Source organism: Panthera uncia, chromosome E1, assembly GCF_023721935.1.
Source record: "Panthera uncia isolate 11264 chromosome E1, Puncia_PCG_1.0, whole genome shotgun sequence".
NCBI classification, from domain to species: domain Eukaryota; kingdom Metazoa; phylum Chordata; class Mammalia; order Carnivora; family Felidae; genus Panthera; species Panthera uncia.
In genome coordinates, this window is record NC_064814.1 from 9800706 (window position 1) to 9818661 (window position 17956).

At 37.9% G+C, this 17956-nt stretch overlaps 1 protein-coding gene across 10 annotated transcripts in view; it reads left to right on the forward strand.

The window, feature by feature from the left end:
• CDK12 (cyclin dependent kinase 12) overlaps nucleotides 1-17956 on the forward strand; it is a 78469-nt gene that overhangs the window by 23954 nt on the left and 36559 nt on the right. For all 10 annotated transcript variants that reach the window (XR_007459105.1, XR_007459104.1, XR_007459103.1 and 7 more), the window contains exons 7-13: nucleotides 4467-4523; nucleotides 4850-4951; nucleotides 10684-10761; nucleotides 11796-11912; nucleotides 12388-12519; nucleotides 14172-14383; nucleotides 15874-16326. Coding sequence is in view for 7 of the 10 variants with exons in the window: in XM_049635937.1 (XP_049491894.1) it covers nucleotides 4467-4523; nucleotides 4850-4951; nucleotides 10684-10761; nucleotides 11796-11912; nucleotides 12388-12519; nucleotides 14172-14383; nucleotides 15874-16326 (1151 nt within the window). In the remaining 3 variants the exon portion in view is untranslated. The remainder of the gene's footprint in view (nucleotides 1-4466; nucleotides 4524-4849; nucleotides 4952-10683; nucleotides 10762-11795; nucleotides 11913-12387; nucleotides 12520-14171; nucleotides 14384-15873; nucleotides 16327-17956) is intronic.

Here is a 17956-nt window from a genome sequence, read left to right on the forward strand (position 1 = left end):
AAGCCCCCCTGCCTTTTTTACATAATCTCTACACCCATTGTGGGGCTTGAGCTCACAACCCCAAGATGAAGAGTCAAATGCTCTAGCAGCTGAAGCAGCCAGGCACCTCTAAACCCCTTGAATTTGGGAGCATCTGGGAAGGTGGAATCTTGAGGAATGGATAGGAATTTATCAGAAAGTCTAACAACAGAGGATTAAATTTCTAAGCAAAAGAAATTGCATGGGCAAAAGCACATAAATGTGAAAATAACATGTTATGTGGGAAAATGTAAACAGGTAGGTATTGCTAGGGCAAGAAGAGTGAAGCTCATAATGGGGAGATGAAGCCGGACAGTTGTAAGGAGCGAATTTAAGGATCTTGTATATCTCGCTGAGGAGCTTACACTGTCTATAGGTGACAATGATTGAATGGTGCTGGTGTGGTTAATTTTTTGTTTTGAAATTATACAGTTAATTTGGTTGGCTATTTTTTTTAAGCTATACAGTTAATGCATATTTTAAATTATTTTATATAATGCATATACTTATTTTATATATTTTGTACTTAAATACCTTTTGAGACAAAACATCATGTTAAAAAGAGTATTCCTTTCTGTCACTATCTCTGTGACCCATAATTTTCATTAAAACTGGGCTTGGTTAATCTACATCCATAGTGATAATGCTTCAAGAATTTAATGATGATGACTATTAGCTTACAGCTATCTGGACTATAGCATATACTTTTTTTTGTTCGATTTGTTATTCCATGGTGGGGAGGGATGTCTCAGGCCAGGGAATGACTGCAGTCCTACTTGGTGTCCTTTCTAGTGGGTTAAGCCCCTCCCTGTCTTCTTATATTCAGGAAGCTGATAAGGTTCTAGATTAAACTGAATTTCCTCCTGAGGTTACTAAGCAGGATGCAGGAGTCTCATGGTCTAATCTGATCCATCCAGCCTCTAATCTTGCCCATTTAGCTCTGTCTACACAGAGAATTCTGGGTGAGATGGCCTGGAGAAAATGGTAAGGAGCCCTCAGCTGGACAAGGAAGCAAGAGCAATTGATAAGAGAGAGAGGAGAGCACTTGGGCTCCATGGTGTTCATTATATCGTTATTACACAAGTATAAATGAGACCAACTTATTTTAGATGGTAGAGAGACACAATTAGTCTTCTCTTTCAGAAGAAACACTAAATGGTCACTCTAATAGGGTATATATAGACTGGAGGTAGGGAGAACATTATAAAAAGAACACCTATTAAAAACACCATAAGAAATGGTCAGTGCTTAAACTAACCAATTCCTTGCTAATAGAGATGGACAGGATAAATTTTGTGAATGAGTAGATTTTGGTGAGTGAACGAATGTTGGAGAATGAATGAAAGTACTTTAACTCCCAGACTTCTACCTTAAGAAACTAACTAGATGAGTGGTATAATGGTCAATATAGGGAATATAGAAGGAAGAGCAGGATAGATGAGTGAAGAGTAAATCCCTTTTGGATATGGCTGTTGTACATCTAGGATATTGATATCTGACTAATAGGCATATGGTCACATTGAAGTTCCAAACTAGCAATGTAGTTCAGGAGTTAGCAAGCAGAGAAAAGGTATCAGAAGATGGAACCTAAGGGAATGGTCAGATATGGAGGAAATAAGGAAATATTATGAATGTAAATTAGGTTTAAGAAGTGAATAGGCATAGATGTCAGGTGATGTAGACAGATTATAAGACATAAGAAGGAATCTGAAAATTAAAAGGTCAACATTGACATTGTGGGGCAAATTGGTGGGTAGCACAGTTAATGGGAAGGTGCTGGTAGGAAGGTCTTTAATTTTTAATTTAAGGATGCAGAGGTTTGAGCATATATAAATACTAAGAGAAAAAAATCAATAGGGAGAAGTTGAAGATTCAAGAAAGAACTAAAATAACTTAAAGGAACAAGGTTCTAGAAGAAATGAAATCAAGGTCACAGGTGATAGTGGTCACAAGTATAAGTGTTGATTATCCTTGAACAAGAGAGATTGACACATTTTTTTCTGTAACTGAAAGGAAAGAAAAAGGAGAGCTATAGATGCAATTAAGGTTATACAGGTAAAAGGATGTTAAGTAGCTCCTACCTGATGATTTTTGTTTTCAGTGAAGAAGGTCATTTACTGAGAGGGGAGGGGATAGATTAGGAAATATGCTAGGTTCTCAGTGATGTTTAGATTTAGCCTAACTTGCATAACTATTTGCTGTCATTTTATAGTCCTATGTGCTTCCTATAGTCCATTTTAAAGAGTGTGCTTCACTTCACAGTGAAGCACTTCACTGTGCTTCAGTCTTGGATCATCTCAGGTTCTCAAGAGTGAGGATGCTGAGAAATTTGAGGAACTCTTTTTGTCTCAATATAGGGCTCAAGTCAGCTAGTCCTTTCCTTTTTGCTTTTTATTCATTTCAACTTAAAAATGTAATGATGTTTGGGGCAAGTGGATACGGTGCCAATAATCTTTACCAGGAATGATAAGGGTTACTGTAATGTAAAATTTTGTTGCTAGTAGTTACTTGGTTTTAACTTTGAGGAGCACCTCCTACCATAGCCTCTTTTTTCTATCTCATTTGAATGCCTGATCTCAGCTGTCAGGTACCTGAGATATCTCCAGTACCTTAAAAAAAAGAGTGGGCTGGCTTACATTCCCCAAGAAGGAACACAAGTGGTAAATGTGAATAAACAGGCTATATAAGAATTTAGGTAAATATGATTAATCCAAAATAGTTAAGAATTTTAAGTTTTCTGACATTTTGTGTTATAGTTTATTAAAATATTACTTAACATCACTATCAAAGAATATTTAGCAGAGTGAAACATGGGTGTGAGCCTTTTATGGGATGGTTCTCAAAAGTGTGGTTCTCAGACCCATAGATGCATTGGCATCATCTATGGGCTTGTTAGAAATGTGAGTTCATGAGCTGTGACCTGCTGAATCGGCATCTCTGGGAATGAGGCCCAGGAAACTTTTTTTTTTTTAATATTTATTTATTTTTGAGAGGGAGAGTGAGCAAGCACGAGTGGGGGAAGGGCAGAGAGAGAAGGGGGCAGCATCCAAAGGTGGCTCTGCACTGACAGCAGCAAGTCTGAGGTGGGGCCCAAACTCACAAACTATGAGATCATGACCTGAGCCAAAGTTGGATGCTCACCTGACTGAGCCAGGCATCCCAGGAAACTTTTAATAAGCTTTCCATGTGATTCTTATTTCATATGAAAGTTTGAGAACCCCTATAAGATCATAGTTATTTATCTTTATGATACAGGAAATGATGGCAATATGTTGGTAAAAGAGACCTCATTCGTCATAAAAATTGTGTGCTCAGATCAAAGCCATGTTCCTGGTTTGAAAAAATCTGTTAGGGGCACCTGGGGGGACTCAGTTGGTTGAGTGGCCAACTTTTACTTTCTGCTCAGGTCATGATCTCATGGTTTGTGGGATTGAGCCCTGCATCAAGGAGGGGCAGAGAGAGAGGGGGGGAGAGAGAATCCCAAGCAGGGTTCGTGCCATCAGCGTAGAGCCTGACCTGGCATTCAGTCTCACAAAACAATCTCACGAACCGTGAGATCATGACCTGAGCTGAAATCAAGAGTTGAACGCTCAACCGACTGAGCCACCCAGGTGCCCCTGTAATGTGTTTTGTATAGCTAGTGTCTTCAAGCCAGAATTGATCAAGGTTTATCATTAAGTTAGAACAGCTCATTCCTTCTTTCCCCAACAAGTATTTAATCTAGCAGGGTTTTTTTGTTTGTTTATTTTGAGAGAGAGCACAAGTGGGGGGTGCAGAGAGAGAGCGAGAGAGAGAATATGAAACAGGCTGCACACTGTCAGCACAGAACCTGAGGTGGGGCTCGAATTCATGAACTGTGTGTGAGATCATGACTGAGCCAAAGTTGGATGCTTAATGGACTGAACCACCCACATGCCCCTAACCTAGCAGGTTTTAGCAACTGTTGTTTGCCAAGAAATAAAAGGAATATTTAGTTAAGGAGTCAAATCCAAAAATACAGTAGTAGTCTAAAAAGAAAACCTTAGGGGAGCCTGGGTGGCTCAGTTGGTTGAGAGCATTGGACTTCGGCTCAGGTCATGATCTCGCGGTCTGTGGGTTTGAGCCCTGCGTCGGGCTCTGTGCTGACAGCTCAGAGCCTGGAGCCTGCTTCGGATTCTGTGTCTCCCTCTCTCTCTGCCCCTCCCCCGCTCATGCTCTGTTTCTCTCTCTCTCTCTCTTTCTCTGTCAAAAATAAACATTAAAAAAAATTTTTTTTAAAGAAAACCTTAAGTCTTTGTAAACTGGAGTAGTCAAAAGAGGTTTAATCTGCATGTGTGACCATTAAGAGTAGAACTAAGATAGCAGATGTTAAAATTCCTTTAACTCCTAAACTTGTGCTTGACTGTTTAGATTTAATTAGGAAGCCACTACTGTTACTTATAAAAATAAATTGTTTTTTTGTTTTACAGTGGACAAATCAAACTCGCAGATTTTGGACTTGCTCGACTCTATAACTCTGAAGAGAGGTGAGGCATTCATCATTGCAAGTTGCAGTAACTTTCAGAATTCCCTAAGTTTCTAAATATGTTACCACCTAGATTTTAGATAGTAGATTCTGTCTAAATTCTTGAATCAGCCTCAGACTGAAATAAATCAACCCAAATTAGAATGGAAGTTATTTTTTCATCTCTTACTCCTGTCCAGTTTACTTTTGAACTATTAGATTGTTAGGGAGCTGTTTTGACAATCCCATTTTCAATTGGCAGCTATTCCTCTTTGCATTTAATTTTACAAGTATTTTTTCATCAGAAGCCGTTGTAAATTTATGTCATGGTTACTTTTTACATTTCAGTCGCCCTTATACAAACAAAGTCATCACCCTGTGGTACCGACCTCCAGAACTTCTGCTGGGAGAGGAGCGTTACACACCAGCTATTGATGTTTGGAGCTGTGGGTAAGCCTCTCTGCTTTTTCTTTTGTTTTTAATATATGTATTATTGAACTGGTATCTGTTTTCTCTCTACATTGGCTTTTGTAGCTTTTCTTTAAGTTTGAAAGGATGGGTATAAACTTTTAGCTAGACAGGGAAATCTGTTGAATGTTTCCTAAGCTTCTTTAAATTTTTATTTAGATATTCATTTATTTTTGGAGACAACATGTTTTTGTTTTTGTTTTTTTAAATTTTTATTTATTTATTTTTGATAGAGAGGGGGAGGGAGAAAGGGAGCAAGCAGGGGAGGGGCAGAGAGACAGAGACACACAGAATCTGAAGCACGCTCCAGGCTCTGAGCTGTCAGCACAGAGCCCATCACGGGGCTTGAACCCACAAACTGAGATCATGACCTGAGCCAAAGTCGGATGCTTAACCAGCTGAGCTACCCAGGTGCCCTGAGACACGTTTTTTAAAACATTTCCTCAAAACGTCTTTTTTTTTTTTTTTTTTAACATCATTTGAATTCAGATCCAAATACATTCAAATAAAGTCCATAGATTGCAGTTGATTATCTCAAGTCTTTTAATTGTAGCTTCTCCTTCCATTTCTCTTGAGGTCCCCGCCACCCTCCCCCCACCCCCAGTAATTTCCTTAGTAGAAACTGTGTCATTTTTGTCTGTTCCCACAGTCTGAATTTTGTTGATTGCATCTTTACTGTGTTTTTTGTTGTTTTAGCATGGTTTTCTATCCCTTTTATTTCCTGTAAATTGTAGGTGAATTTATGTTTGATTTCCAATTATCCACTGACCCTGAAATTACTTCACAGGTGGTTTTGAGTACCTCTGGAAGTTTATAGTTAACGATACATCAAAGTTGGGGGTAGGTGGCAATAGGAGCCTCTGCCCAGAGTATAGTCAAGAACTAGGTATGTTATCTGTAGACAAGTTAAAAGCAATAAAACAATAGTTTGCTTTTATTATCATATTATACAGGCAATTCTAAACAATGCTTGATAAAATATTCATCCCTAACAGGGCAGATTTACACATACACACACGTGCACGCACACACACACACACACACGCCCCACTTTACATAATATACAATAATCTCTTTTTGAAATGTCAGCTATTAATGATCCACCTTCATTTATTCATTTGTGGTTGTTTGTGATGGTGATATTCTAATTATATTATTCCTTCCTGGAATAAAGATAACATTTACTTTACTAACCCTAGGTACGAGTCACATAGAAAAAGTTAGAGATAAAGCTTTAATTCTCTCGTTTTACTCACCAGTTTTCAGTGTGATGAGGTAGTTTCCTAGTATCCTTCAAAGATGACCAAAGAGAGGGTCTGGGGTGGGTTTTTTTTGTTTGTTTGTTTCTGTTTTTTAGTTTCATTATGAACTCATGGATTTAAACATGTTTTATATGTTTTAATCCATTACGGTTATCATCTTATTCCTATTCACATTTTTCAGTCTTTGACCAGTGGGAGGGAGTTTAGTGGGTCCTTTCCACACAACTATAGTGTTTGATAGCCTTCCTTGTTTGCTGGTTCCAGGCTCATCCTATTCATTTCCTGCCCTAGACCTGAAATCAGCCATTCCTTTTAGTGGAAAATAATACTTAGAGACGATAGTCTGTGTATTATGAACATAGACATTTTAAATGGGCCATGTTAGTTGTTTCTGATACTGTATGATTTATGCATATACACTCTGTCCTTGACCTCCATACCTTAGGATTCTGACATGTACTTGCCAGTGGAGCTTATCACTTTTTCCCATTCATTCCCTCCTCTATTAATGTTAGTCTTTAAAACTACAGGGGTTTTATTTCAAAATTCAAACGGGTCAAAGAAAAGGAGAGCATAATTTCATTGGTAGCCTCCCCAATTGAAATGAAGCTTTAGTTAAATTTTACTGATTGAAGCTGGGTATGTTTGTGTTCTGGACTATTTGCTTTAACAGTATTAGCATTTAAATTGTCACAACTAGGCTCTAAAGTTAACGCCCCATTAAGATACACAGGGAACGTTCATAGCTCTGTTGGTACTATTATTTCAGTGTGTGCAACCTGCCACCTCAGTGTAGTAGCAAAGTATTGATTACATAATAATATCTTCCCCACCAAAGAACTAGAACTGAAATAAAACACCAAAACACAACTTGGAAATTAAAATTATAGAAGATTAGGCTTTAAATAAAGCCCAGGAACTTCATTGAATTGAGATTTTGCTAGACTCTTGATGTGAGCTTGCTACTTTGGTGATTCGTGGAATTCTCTCTGAAGGAGAAACTAGAAAGACTGGTACAACGAATTATGTCTAGATTCTGAAAACCCACCTGGGTTGGTTGGTTTGTTTTTCTTTCTGCTTATTTTATCAGTTGTGACAACACTGTATTTGGAATTTGATTTAGCAGTTTATGTTGGAAATAGAATTAAACTTGACTTTTACTTTTCTATTTCTGGATAAGATTTGAGTGAATATGGAAGTGAGAATTTGTCATTTGAGGTTAACAAATGCTAATAGAACGGTGCTAATAACTTTAAAAACTAGCTTTGTTTTGCTTCTCAAATTTAGTCAAGCTAAAGAATTTCAAAGTAAAACTATAAATACTGCTTTTGTATTAGCAAATCTAATTTCAAATCATAGGCCAGAGAAGAGATTCTTTGTCCATTTGTTTTCTTACTTTTCAAAAAATAAAATATTTTAGGCATACAAAAAAGTACAGAGTAGTCATGTAATTTTTTACATTTGTTTTAAATTTATCTTGATATGGGGGGATGGGTTAAATAGGTGATTGAAATTAAGGAGTGCACTTGTGATAAGCACTGGGTGATGTATGGAACTGTTGAATTACTATATTGTACACCAGAAACTAGTATAATAACACTGTATGTTAACTAACTGGAATTAAAATTAAAACTGACTAACTAAATTAAATAAATAGATTTATTTTGATATAATTTCAAATATACAAAAGAGTTACTAGAAAGGACAAAGAACGTTAGTATAGCTTTTATCCATATTCACTAAAATTTGTTAATCTTTCAATTGAGGTATGCAATAAGCTGCATATGTTTAAAATGTACAATTGAAGTTTTGACATATTGTATACACTAGTGAAACCATCACCACAACCAAGACAGAAGTTTCCATGTGTTCCTTTGTAATCTCTCTCTTCTGTCCCACACTATCCTAGGCAACAACTGTTCTGCTTTCTATCACTATAGATTGATTTCCATTTCTGGAATTTTATACAAATGGAATCATACAGTATATGTTCTTTTTTCCCTTTTGCATCTTTTACTCAGCATAATTATTTTGAGATTTATTCATGTTAGATTCACTAAAATTTAGCATCTTGCCACATTTGCTTTTTATATTCATATGTTTATGTATGTGTATTTATATCATACAACATAAAGTATACAAATAGAATAAAATTGTGTATATGCACACATCTTTTTTCCAGAACTATTGAAAGTAGTTGTACATGTCATCCTCCTTACCATTTAATATTTAATGTAGATTTCTTTTTCTTTTAATGCGTATTCATTTTTGAGAGAGAGAGAGCATGTGCGGAGAGGGACAGAGAGGTAGACATAGAGTCTGAAGCAGGCTCCAGGCTTTGAGCTGTCAGCATAGAGCCCAATGTGGGGCTTGAACTCACGAACTGTGAGATCATGACCTGAGTTGAAGTCGGATGCTTAACCGACTGAGCCACCCAGGCGCCTCTTTAAGGTACATTTCTTAAGAACAAAGATATTCTTATATAAAATCACAGTAGCATTATCAAATTCAGGAAATTTAACAATGGTACACTATATTTTAAAGTAGTTTAGCTTACATTCCATGTTCTTACTTTTTCAGTACCCTAATAACATCCTGGAAACAATACCTCACCTGATAAAGGATTTGATCCAGTATCATGTATTACATTTAGTTCTCATTCTTTACTCTGAAATAGTTCCTTAACCTTTGTCTTTCATGTATATACATAAATTTTTTTTAATGTTTTATTTATTTTTTGAGAGAGAGAGAGAGACAGAATGTGAGTGGGGGAGGAGCAGAGAGAGAGAGAGAGAGAGAGAGAGAGAGACACACACACACACACACACACACACACACACACGCGGAATCCTAAGCAGGCTCTAGGCTCCAAGCTGTCAGCACAGAGCCTGATGTGGGGCTCGAACCCACAAACTGTGAGATCATGACCTGAGTCAAAGTTGGATGTTTAACCAACTTGAGATTCGATATATTTTTTTAATGTTTGTTTATTTATTTAATGTTTATTTATTTTTGAGAGAGGGAGAGAACATGAGTGGGGGAGGGGCAGAGAGAGAAGGAGACAGAGGATCCAAAGTGGGCTCTGTGCTGAGGGCAGAAAGCCCAGTCCAGGGCTCAAATTCACGAATGAGAGATCATGACCTGAGCCAGAGTCAGATGCTTAACTGACTGAGACTCCCAGATGCTCCGACACTTACATTTTGAAGGACAGACCAGCTACTATATAGGTTCATATTATGAAGTTTTGGCTGGAATATTGCATAAGTGTTCTTTTCAAGGTATCACATTTATACTTAAATGAACCCTGTTTCCTTCTTATTGATGATGTTAATTTTGTTCACTCAGTTAAGGTGTTGTCTTTTTTTTCCCACTAAATAGTTACTAGATTTCCTTTTGTAATTAAGTAATTTGTGGAGACATACCTGGGGACTTTGTAAATATGTATTATTTTGGAAGGCATTTGCAAAATGGAAAAAGCATTTAAGCATAATGTATTTGAAAGTCCTATTGAAACTGATTCTGGGGGCGCCTGGGTGGCGCAGTCGGTTAAGCGTCCGACTTCAGCCAGGTCACGATCTCGCGGTCCGTGAGTTCGAGCCCCACGTCGGGCTCTGGGCTGATGGCTCGGAGCCTGGAGCCTGTTTCCGATTCTGTGTCTCCCTCTCTCTCTGCCCCTCCCCCGTTCATGCTCTGTCTCTCTCTGTCTCAAAAATAAATAAAAAAAAAAACGTTAAAAAAAAAAAAAAAAAAGAAACTGATTCTGGGTGATGACAATAAATGCTTCTTTACAAATACAGTGCCAAGAGGGCTATAGTATATTGCACATTCTACAGAGCAAATGAATGGAAAAAGCTGATCTCTTTATAGGAACTGCTGAGCATCCTTGTAAAATTGAAGTGTGGGTTTTTTAGTGTTTATTTCCTTAATTTACAATGGAATTGGTAGAAAAGGACTCTGACTCATTTTCTTTGCTTGTAGACCGTCCTTTATAGATGGTAAAAGTTTGATCGCCTGGCAAATTTAAATTCTTAATACTGTCTATTCTCACCGCAAGAAAAATTTTTTTTAATTTATTTTATTTTATTTTATTTTTTAACATTTATTCATCTTTGAGGGACAGAGAGAGACAGAGCATGAGCAGGGAAGGGGCAGAGAGAGGGATACAGAATCTGAAGCAGGCTCCAGGCTCTGAGCTGTCAGCACAGAGCCCGACACGGGGCTCGAACTCACGAACCACGAAATCATGACCTGAGCTGAAGTCGGCTGCTCAACCGACTGAGCCACCCAGGCGCCCCAAGAAATATTTTCTTTTACAAAATTCAGACACTGCCATTTGGAGCTTATTTACAACATGTAATATCAAATTCTGCCAGATATACTATAAAAATTTTTTGAGACACAATTTAGGCTCCGGGGATTTCTCTCCTGACCTTTCAATTTTACTCTTTCTAGATGCATCCTTGGGGAACTGTTCACAAAGAAGCCTATTTTTCAAGCCAATCTGGAACTGGCTCAGCTAGAACTGATCAGGTACAGCTGTGCATGTGTTCTGAGTGCCCAGGTGTGATAGGTCATTTCATCCTCTAATTTCTAATACTTTTCAGTCATTCTACTAAAAGTTGACTTTATGATTATATCCAAGTATTCTCAAGTCAGTATATATCCAAGTATATTCTCAGTCAGATTTACCACATATTTTATCATGGGCTATATATGTAAAGAAATTATATTCCTCCTTTTTAGGTCTTACTAAGGGTCTTAGTTTTTAGGTTCCCCCTTTTTAGACTTTTTAGGTCTTTGCATATTTTTTATTAGTTCTTCATATAAAAGCATGCCATTTTCAAGGTAGCTGTTTCATTCTTAGGTTAGATTAAGATGAGCTGTATTCAGCAAACATTTATTAAGCCTGTTCCATAACAAATTCCTTTTTTTGTTAAACTTTAAGGTTTAGAGATAAGTAAGATAGGTCCCTGCTTTCAGAGAGCTCAAAGTTTAGTAAGTGATACAGCATGTAAACAGGTAATTATAAAATAGAACCTAAACTAGAGGATTTGGGGAAGGACTGGGGTTGTTTTAATCAATATAAGTAAAGAGAAGAATACAACAGGCTAATGTAGACTTCTTTAAAGGTGGTGTATAACTCATTATTGTGCATTAAATTCAATTTTCTATCAAAATTTTTAGGCTCTCTTCTGCTAATTTTCCCTATAGGAACATTATATGAGCAGCTCAGCACTTTGAAATTAATACTAACTGAACAGAACATAATTGATAATGAAAACCTTTATGGAGGTTTAAAAACATGTTTTACAAAATCAAGTATATGCATCGTTTTGGACTATTTTGCCAGTATTTTCTCTTATTATCTTGTAACCAGCTCTTTCTGTCCTATTCCTTCTGTCCTTAAAGCAGTGAGGTCAGGTTTTACCTTTCTGCATGCTCTCTAACTTAATAAGCTAAGATTCCCCAGACCTCGGGAGGTAATAATTTCTGCTTCTGTAATCTCCAGAACTCACAATGCTGACTCATTTACTTCTTGTTTTGGCTTTTTGCTTTGTTTTCAGTCGACTCTGTGGTAGCCCTTGTCCAGCTGTGTGGCCGGATGTTATCAAGCTGCCCTACTTCAATACCATGAAACCGAAGAAGCAATATAGAAGGCGTCTGCGAGAAGAATTCTCTTTGTGAGTTTGGCAAAAATGTACATCTGGTTTCTGTGTTTGGCTGGAGTTTAGACTTGACTTTCCTAGCTTAGGGAGTTAGTGTTGTCCCAACTTATGGCAGCACACCATAGGAAAACATTTTTTTTTGAACAGTATATGAATTTTATCATAGTTTTGTTGTAATTTTCTTTTATGAAGGCTTTAGATGAAAAAATAAATCATTTTATTGGGAATAATATATAAATTTTCTCAGAGTCCTTTTGATATTCCCATAATAAAAAGAGAATGGAACTGCTGGCTTCATGTTTTTTACTTGTATTATATATAGCATTGCATAAATCCTCTGTGGGAGCAGATCTGCTTGCTTGTTTAGCTAGCTTTTAGTTCCTTTTCCACAGTTTTACATGGAGGTGGAAATTCAGAGACCTTTGACCTAAGGTTATAGGTTTAAGAACTATGGGGTCATTGTGAACTTGTTCTTTCTTCCTTTCCACAGCATTCCTTCGGCAGCACTTGATTTACTGGACCACATGCTGACACTAGATCCTAGCAAACGTTGCACAGCTGAACAGACTCTACAGAGTGACTTCCTTAAAGATGTTGAGCTCAGCAAAATGGATCCTCCAGAGTAAGTGCTGGTGGCCAAGTAGTGATCCTAAACCCCCCATTAAACCTTAGGAGATGTGTAGCTCAAAATAATAGGTTTTTAGAAGGAACTGCAAATGGCTGAGTCCCAAATGGAGAGGTGCCCTTGAGTATTATGATTGATAAGAGGTTTTATTGCTTAATGTTTTTAAACAAGGAATAAATTTAGATACGATATTTGTTCTAATTTGACTCAAACTATTTATTGCCCTGTACAGCCTCTTTAAAGTATTCCTTCTAGTTTTTGCTCTTACCTGTTCATTTGCTTGAATCCCCCATGTCTGTGGTGACCATGTATATCCCACACTTGGCAAGGGCAGTTCTAATTTTAAATAGCTTGTTACTATTGGGTCATATGTCCTGAATTATTTGATGTTGAAAATATCTTTGAACGTTGTCTCTCTTTCATCAGAATCTTATGCATTTTCTGTATTCTATAGGATCTTCTGAAGTTTTACTCTCATGTTTCACATTTGGCCAATAATGTGACATTGTATCACTGACAGCATTATAGTTTTTATGTCAGAGTTTTTGGGTATTTTTTTCTTACATAGAGAAACTATGTATCTTAAATACACAGTATTTAAAAACGAGTGGGTAGTAACCACAAATCTGATTGTTCCAAAGAAATGTCCAAACTCATTTACTGCACTAGAATTTTGATACGTTGAATTTTGGCTTGAAATACATAAGCTTTTTACTAAAATTTGGGAGCTCTTATTATAGAGAGATTTTGGCTCTGGTAGTCTTTATTATAATAAGATTTTACTTTCCGGGACTGTTTGCATTATTGAGTATGAGGAAATGTGAAAATATATTAAATATATTAAAATATACTAATAAACTCCACAAATGAAAATACTGAGTCATGGAAATTCCGTGGGTAGAAAGAAGAAAGAACCTATTTTTTGGTCCTCAAAGACCAAATAACCCATAAATTGATTTCACACAAAGGTGATTTAATTATACACTGCTTAAGTGGTTCACCACCTTGCCTGGACTTTTGTAGATATTAATAGGCTAGTCATCTCTGTCCTATCTATTCCAAACTGAAACTTGACCAATAAAGTTCTTCTTTATTCTTGTTATGCACAGCAGGAACAGTTATAAGACTTAACTCTTTGATTGGAATGTAGGTGTTTATATAGTAGGTGTGACTCTGATATTAGCAAGAGTCTCATTTCTCACTGTAGAAATCTGTTGGTCTTTTATTTCCTCAGACTACCATATGCCATGATTCCTTTTACATTGCTACTATCTGTTTACTAATATTTCTGGTTATTTTTATGTTATTCTTTCCATTTCCCTCAGCTCTTTGCCTTCCTATTTAAAAAAAATTTTTTTAATGTTTTTATTTATTTTTGAGACAGAGAGAGACAGAGCATGAGCAGGGGAAGGGCAGAGAGAGAGGGAGACACAGAATCCAAAGCAGGCTCCAGGCTCTGAGCTATCAGCACAGAGCCTGACGCGAGGCTCGAACTCACGGACTGTGAGATCATGACCTGAGCTGAAGTCGGACGCTTAACCAACTGAGTCACCCAGGCGCCCCTGCCTTCCTATTTTAATCTCTTCTTCCTCTATTCATTCACTGTCATTAGTCCCACACACATTTCCCCTTTGCTTTGTCTTTTGCAGCCTCCCCCACTGGCAGGATTGCCATGAATTGTGGAGTAAGAAACGGCGACGACAGAGACAAAGTGGTGTTGTGATAGAAGAGCCACCTCCATCCAAAGCCTCACGGAAAGAAACTACCTCAGGGACAAGTGCTGAGCCCGTGAAGAACAGTAGTCCAGCACCGCCTCAGCCTGCTCCTGGCAAGGTGGAACCTGGGACTGGGGATGCAGTAGGTCAGTTCTGGGATGGAGGTTTTGTATTTTTATTTTTATTTTTTATTTTTTTATTTTTTTTTATTTTTTTTTTTATGGTTTTGTATTTTTATTAAAGACACTTGGTCAGGTTTTGATGATCAAGTGCAAGGGTGTGTCTGTCTGTCTGTCTGAGTTTTTAGCCACTGAAGCAATAAAGAAATGTCCCATCATTATGGGGAGGAGATAAACCCAAGTTTGTATATGGGGTTTAGAAAGTCTACAATGGATTATTTTTCTTTCCAGAAAGAGGGAATACTATATCTCAATTAGAAGTCAGTTAGGTAAAGTTAGGTCAGTAAGTTAGGTAAAGCAAATTTAAGGTTCATTTACCCATGGTTTTCTAACATTTAATTTGGAGCCCTGTTTATGTTTCATTTGAAAAGACCTTCTTAGAATCTGATCATTTAATCTTTATTTATTTTCAAGAAAGAGAGAGAGAGACAGAATGTGAGGTGGGGGAGGAACAGAGAGAGGGAGACACAGAATCCGAAGCAGGGTCCAGGCTCTGAGCTATCAACACGGAGCCCGACATGGGGCTCCAACTCACAAACCGCAAGGTCGTGACCTGAGCCAAAGTCGGACGCTTAACTGACTGAGCCACCTAGGTGCCCCAGAATCTGATCATTTAAACCACAATTGTCGTTAAATGTAGTTAGTTCCATAGATGGAACTGATCTATGGAACATATTTGATCTAAATATATCCAAAACTGTGTAATAGTGAACAGTTATAATAATAAAGTAGTTTTGTGGTACCGTCAATTTTTCTGAACTACAGGTATTCTTTCTGAGACTCACTTGCCCTTCCCTGTTCACCTACAACAGTGGTTTTCAACACTGGCTGCACTTTAGAATCATGTAGGAAGCTTTAAAAATAAACACTCCTGGGGCGCCTGGGTGGCTCAGTCGGTTAAGCGGCCGACTTCAGCTCAGGTCATGATCTCTCAGTCCGTGAGTTCGAGCCCCACGTTGGGCTTTGTGCTGACAGCTCAGAGCCTGGAGCCTGTTTCGGATTCTGTGTCTCCCTCTCTCTGACCCTCCCCTGTTCATGCTCTGTCTCTCCCTGTCTCAAAAATAAATAAAACGTTAAAAAAAAAAAAAAAAAAAGATAAAAATAAACACTCCTGAACAATTAATTGCCAGATATCTGGGAATGGGAACTGAAGCACCTGAACTTTACAGTCTCTCCTAGTAATTCTAATGTACAGAAAGGGTTGTAAGTCACTGACATTGAAGAATACAGATAAAATGAAATCACTTTTACTCACTGGGATGTTTTAGTTTGTTCCTGTATTTTTAAGTGAAAATCTAAAGAAAAACTGTCATGACAATGTGAGGCATGAAAAATGAGACATTCAAAATGAAGCTTCATATACTGAATATTGTAATTTGCTCTTGCCAGTTGAAGAAGGCAAAGGTCCTTACCCTGCCTCATCCTCTTATTTTGGCTTCACTGTCTCTCCTCCACAGGCCTCGGTGACATCACACAGCAGTTGAATCAAAGTGAATTGGCAGTGTTACTGAATCTGCTGCAGAGCCAAACCGACCTAAGCATCCCTCAAATGGCACAGCTGCTTAACATCCACTCCAACCCAGAGATGCAGCAGCAGCTGGAGGCCCTGAACCAGTCCATCAGTGCCCTAACGGAAGCCACTTCCCAGCAGCAGGACTCAGAGCCCATGGCCCCAGAGGAGTCTTTGAAGGAGGCACCTCCTGCCCTAGTGGTCCAGCCTTCAGCAGAACAGACAACCTCTGAGGCTTCAAGCACACCAGCTGACATGCAGAATATGTTGGCAGTTCTTTTGAGTCAGCTGATGAAAACCCAGGAGCCAGCAGGCAGCCTGGAGGAAAACAACAGTGACAAGAACAGTGGGCCACAGGGGCCCCGAAGAACTCCCACAATGCCACAGGAGGAGGCAGCAGGTAAACAGACCGGTCATGAATCTCATTGAGCTCAGGTGCTGTTGATCCTCTTAAAAATCTCTTTAACATTTTCTTTTTCACATCAATGGCCTCAGTTTCAGTTTTCTGTAACCTAGTCTACAGGAGAACATAGCACCCAATGATGTATTTCTTGCCCAGCTTCTATTTAAGTCTCAAAGCTTCTCAAAGCACCTTCCATATACTGATGGTTTTTCCATTTTCTAGGAGGTAGGTAAGTAAAGCCTCTGTGTTCTAACTCAAAGAAACCACAATCATAGCTAGTGATACATCTTGAACCACTGTGTGAATAGTGGCCAACTAGTACTAGCACTTGAAAATCTGCGTTCCAAATAAACCATCATCAGATTGCACATAGTCGATTTTACTCTAGTGTAGTGGATACTGGATACCAGTCTTGCCTGAAAGATAATAGTCAAGAAAACTCTAATAAAATGCCATTGTTAATCTCCTGAAGAATAATTTGGAAATCTTGGTAGATAAGTGTAACACCACACATTTCCATTCCAAAAAATAATAGCATATAAAAATGCTTTTTAAAAATCTGTGCTCCTGAAAGACAATTGAATGGACCGCAAATTAGGAAGTGAGCATTACATAAAGAAAAATCTGAACAAAGGAAATAAATATGTTATACCTTGACTTGACATGACCACAGCGTGCAATTTTATTAGAGGAAAGAAAAGTTTAAATTTTCTAATTCTGATTTACAGTCTGGTTTGCAAAATGTTTACTTATCTGAAAGTGTTTTCAACTCCTTGGATATTTTCGCTGTCCATGAAGACCCCATGAATTGGGGAATAAGAAGAGGCACAAGGGCTGATGAGGTACACTAACCTTCAACTTTAGGTCGTCCTACATTCACATTTCATACAGGATGGTGCAGAAAGTATATGCCTTATTTTCACTGGTATACAAATACATAAGCTATTTTTCATATGTAAGTCTTTTTAAAACTGGAAGGTAACATAAATAAAATTAACCCCTTTACTTTACAAATAGGGAAACTGCAATCCAGGGAGTTTAAATAAGCCTGCCTATGGTCTCAGCTGAAACCATATTATTGGAAGAGGCAGAATAGAACCTGTGTACTTTTCTTAATATGTTTCTTTTTAATGTGTTTTTTAATTCACTTTGTTACTCTGTCATAACTGATTCCAGTTGCTTTTAAGAGACCCTAGGACATGGAATAACAGAGAAAGCTAATCTAGAGTTAAAGCAGGACTCTTTGTCTCATCTCCCACACCCTCTTCTTCTTCCCCACCCCAGCAGAATTCAGCTATAATCAAAATACGTTAAAGAAGTCATTCAAATTAAATAGTATAGTGATTGAAAGAAATTCACCCAATAATTGAGCCAACAAGGGTGAGATTGAACTAAAATTAAGACCTGGCCTGTGGCCAGAAATTGTTGGATTTGCTTTTTAGGGAAGAGTAAAAATACCACTCCTAATTATTAGTCACCCCTGGATTATCCAGTTCTATGTCTCCTCTTGTTGCTCCCTGGCTGCCTCACACTTGGCCATTTTATTATTCATTAGCACTTCCACCAGAGGGCAGACTGAATAAGCCAGAGAAGGTGAAAATCTATCACTTTAGCTACTCTTTACTTG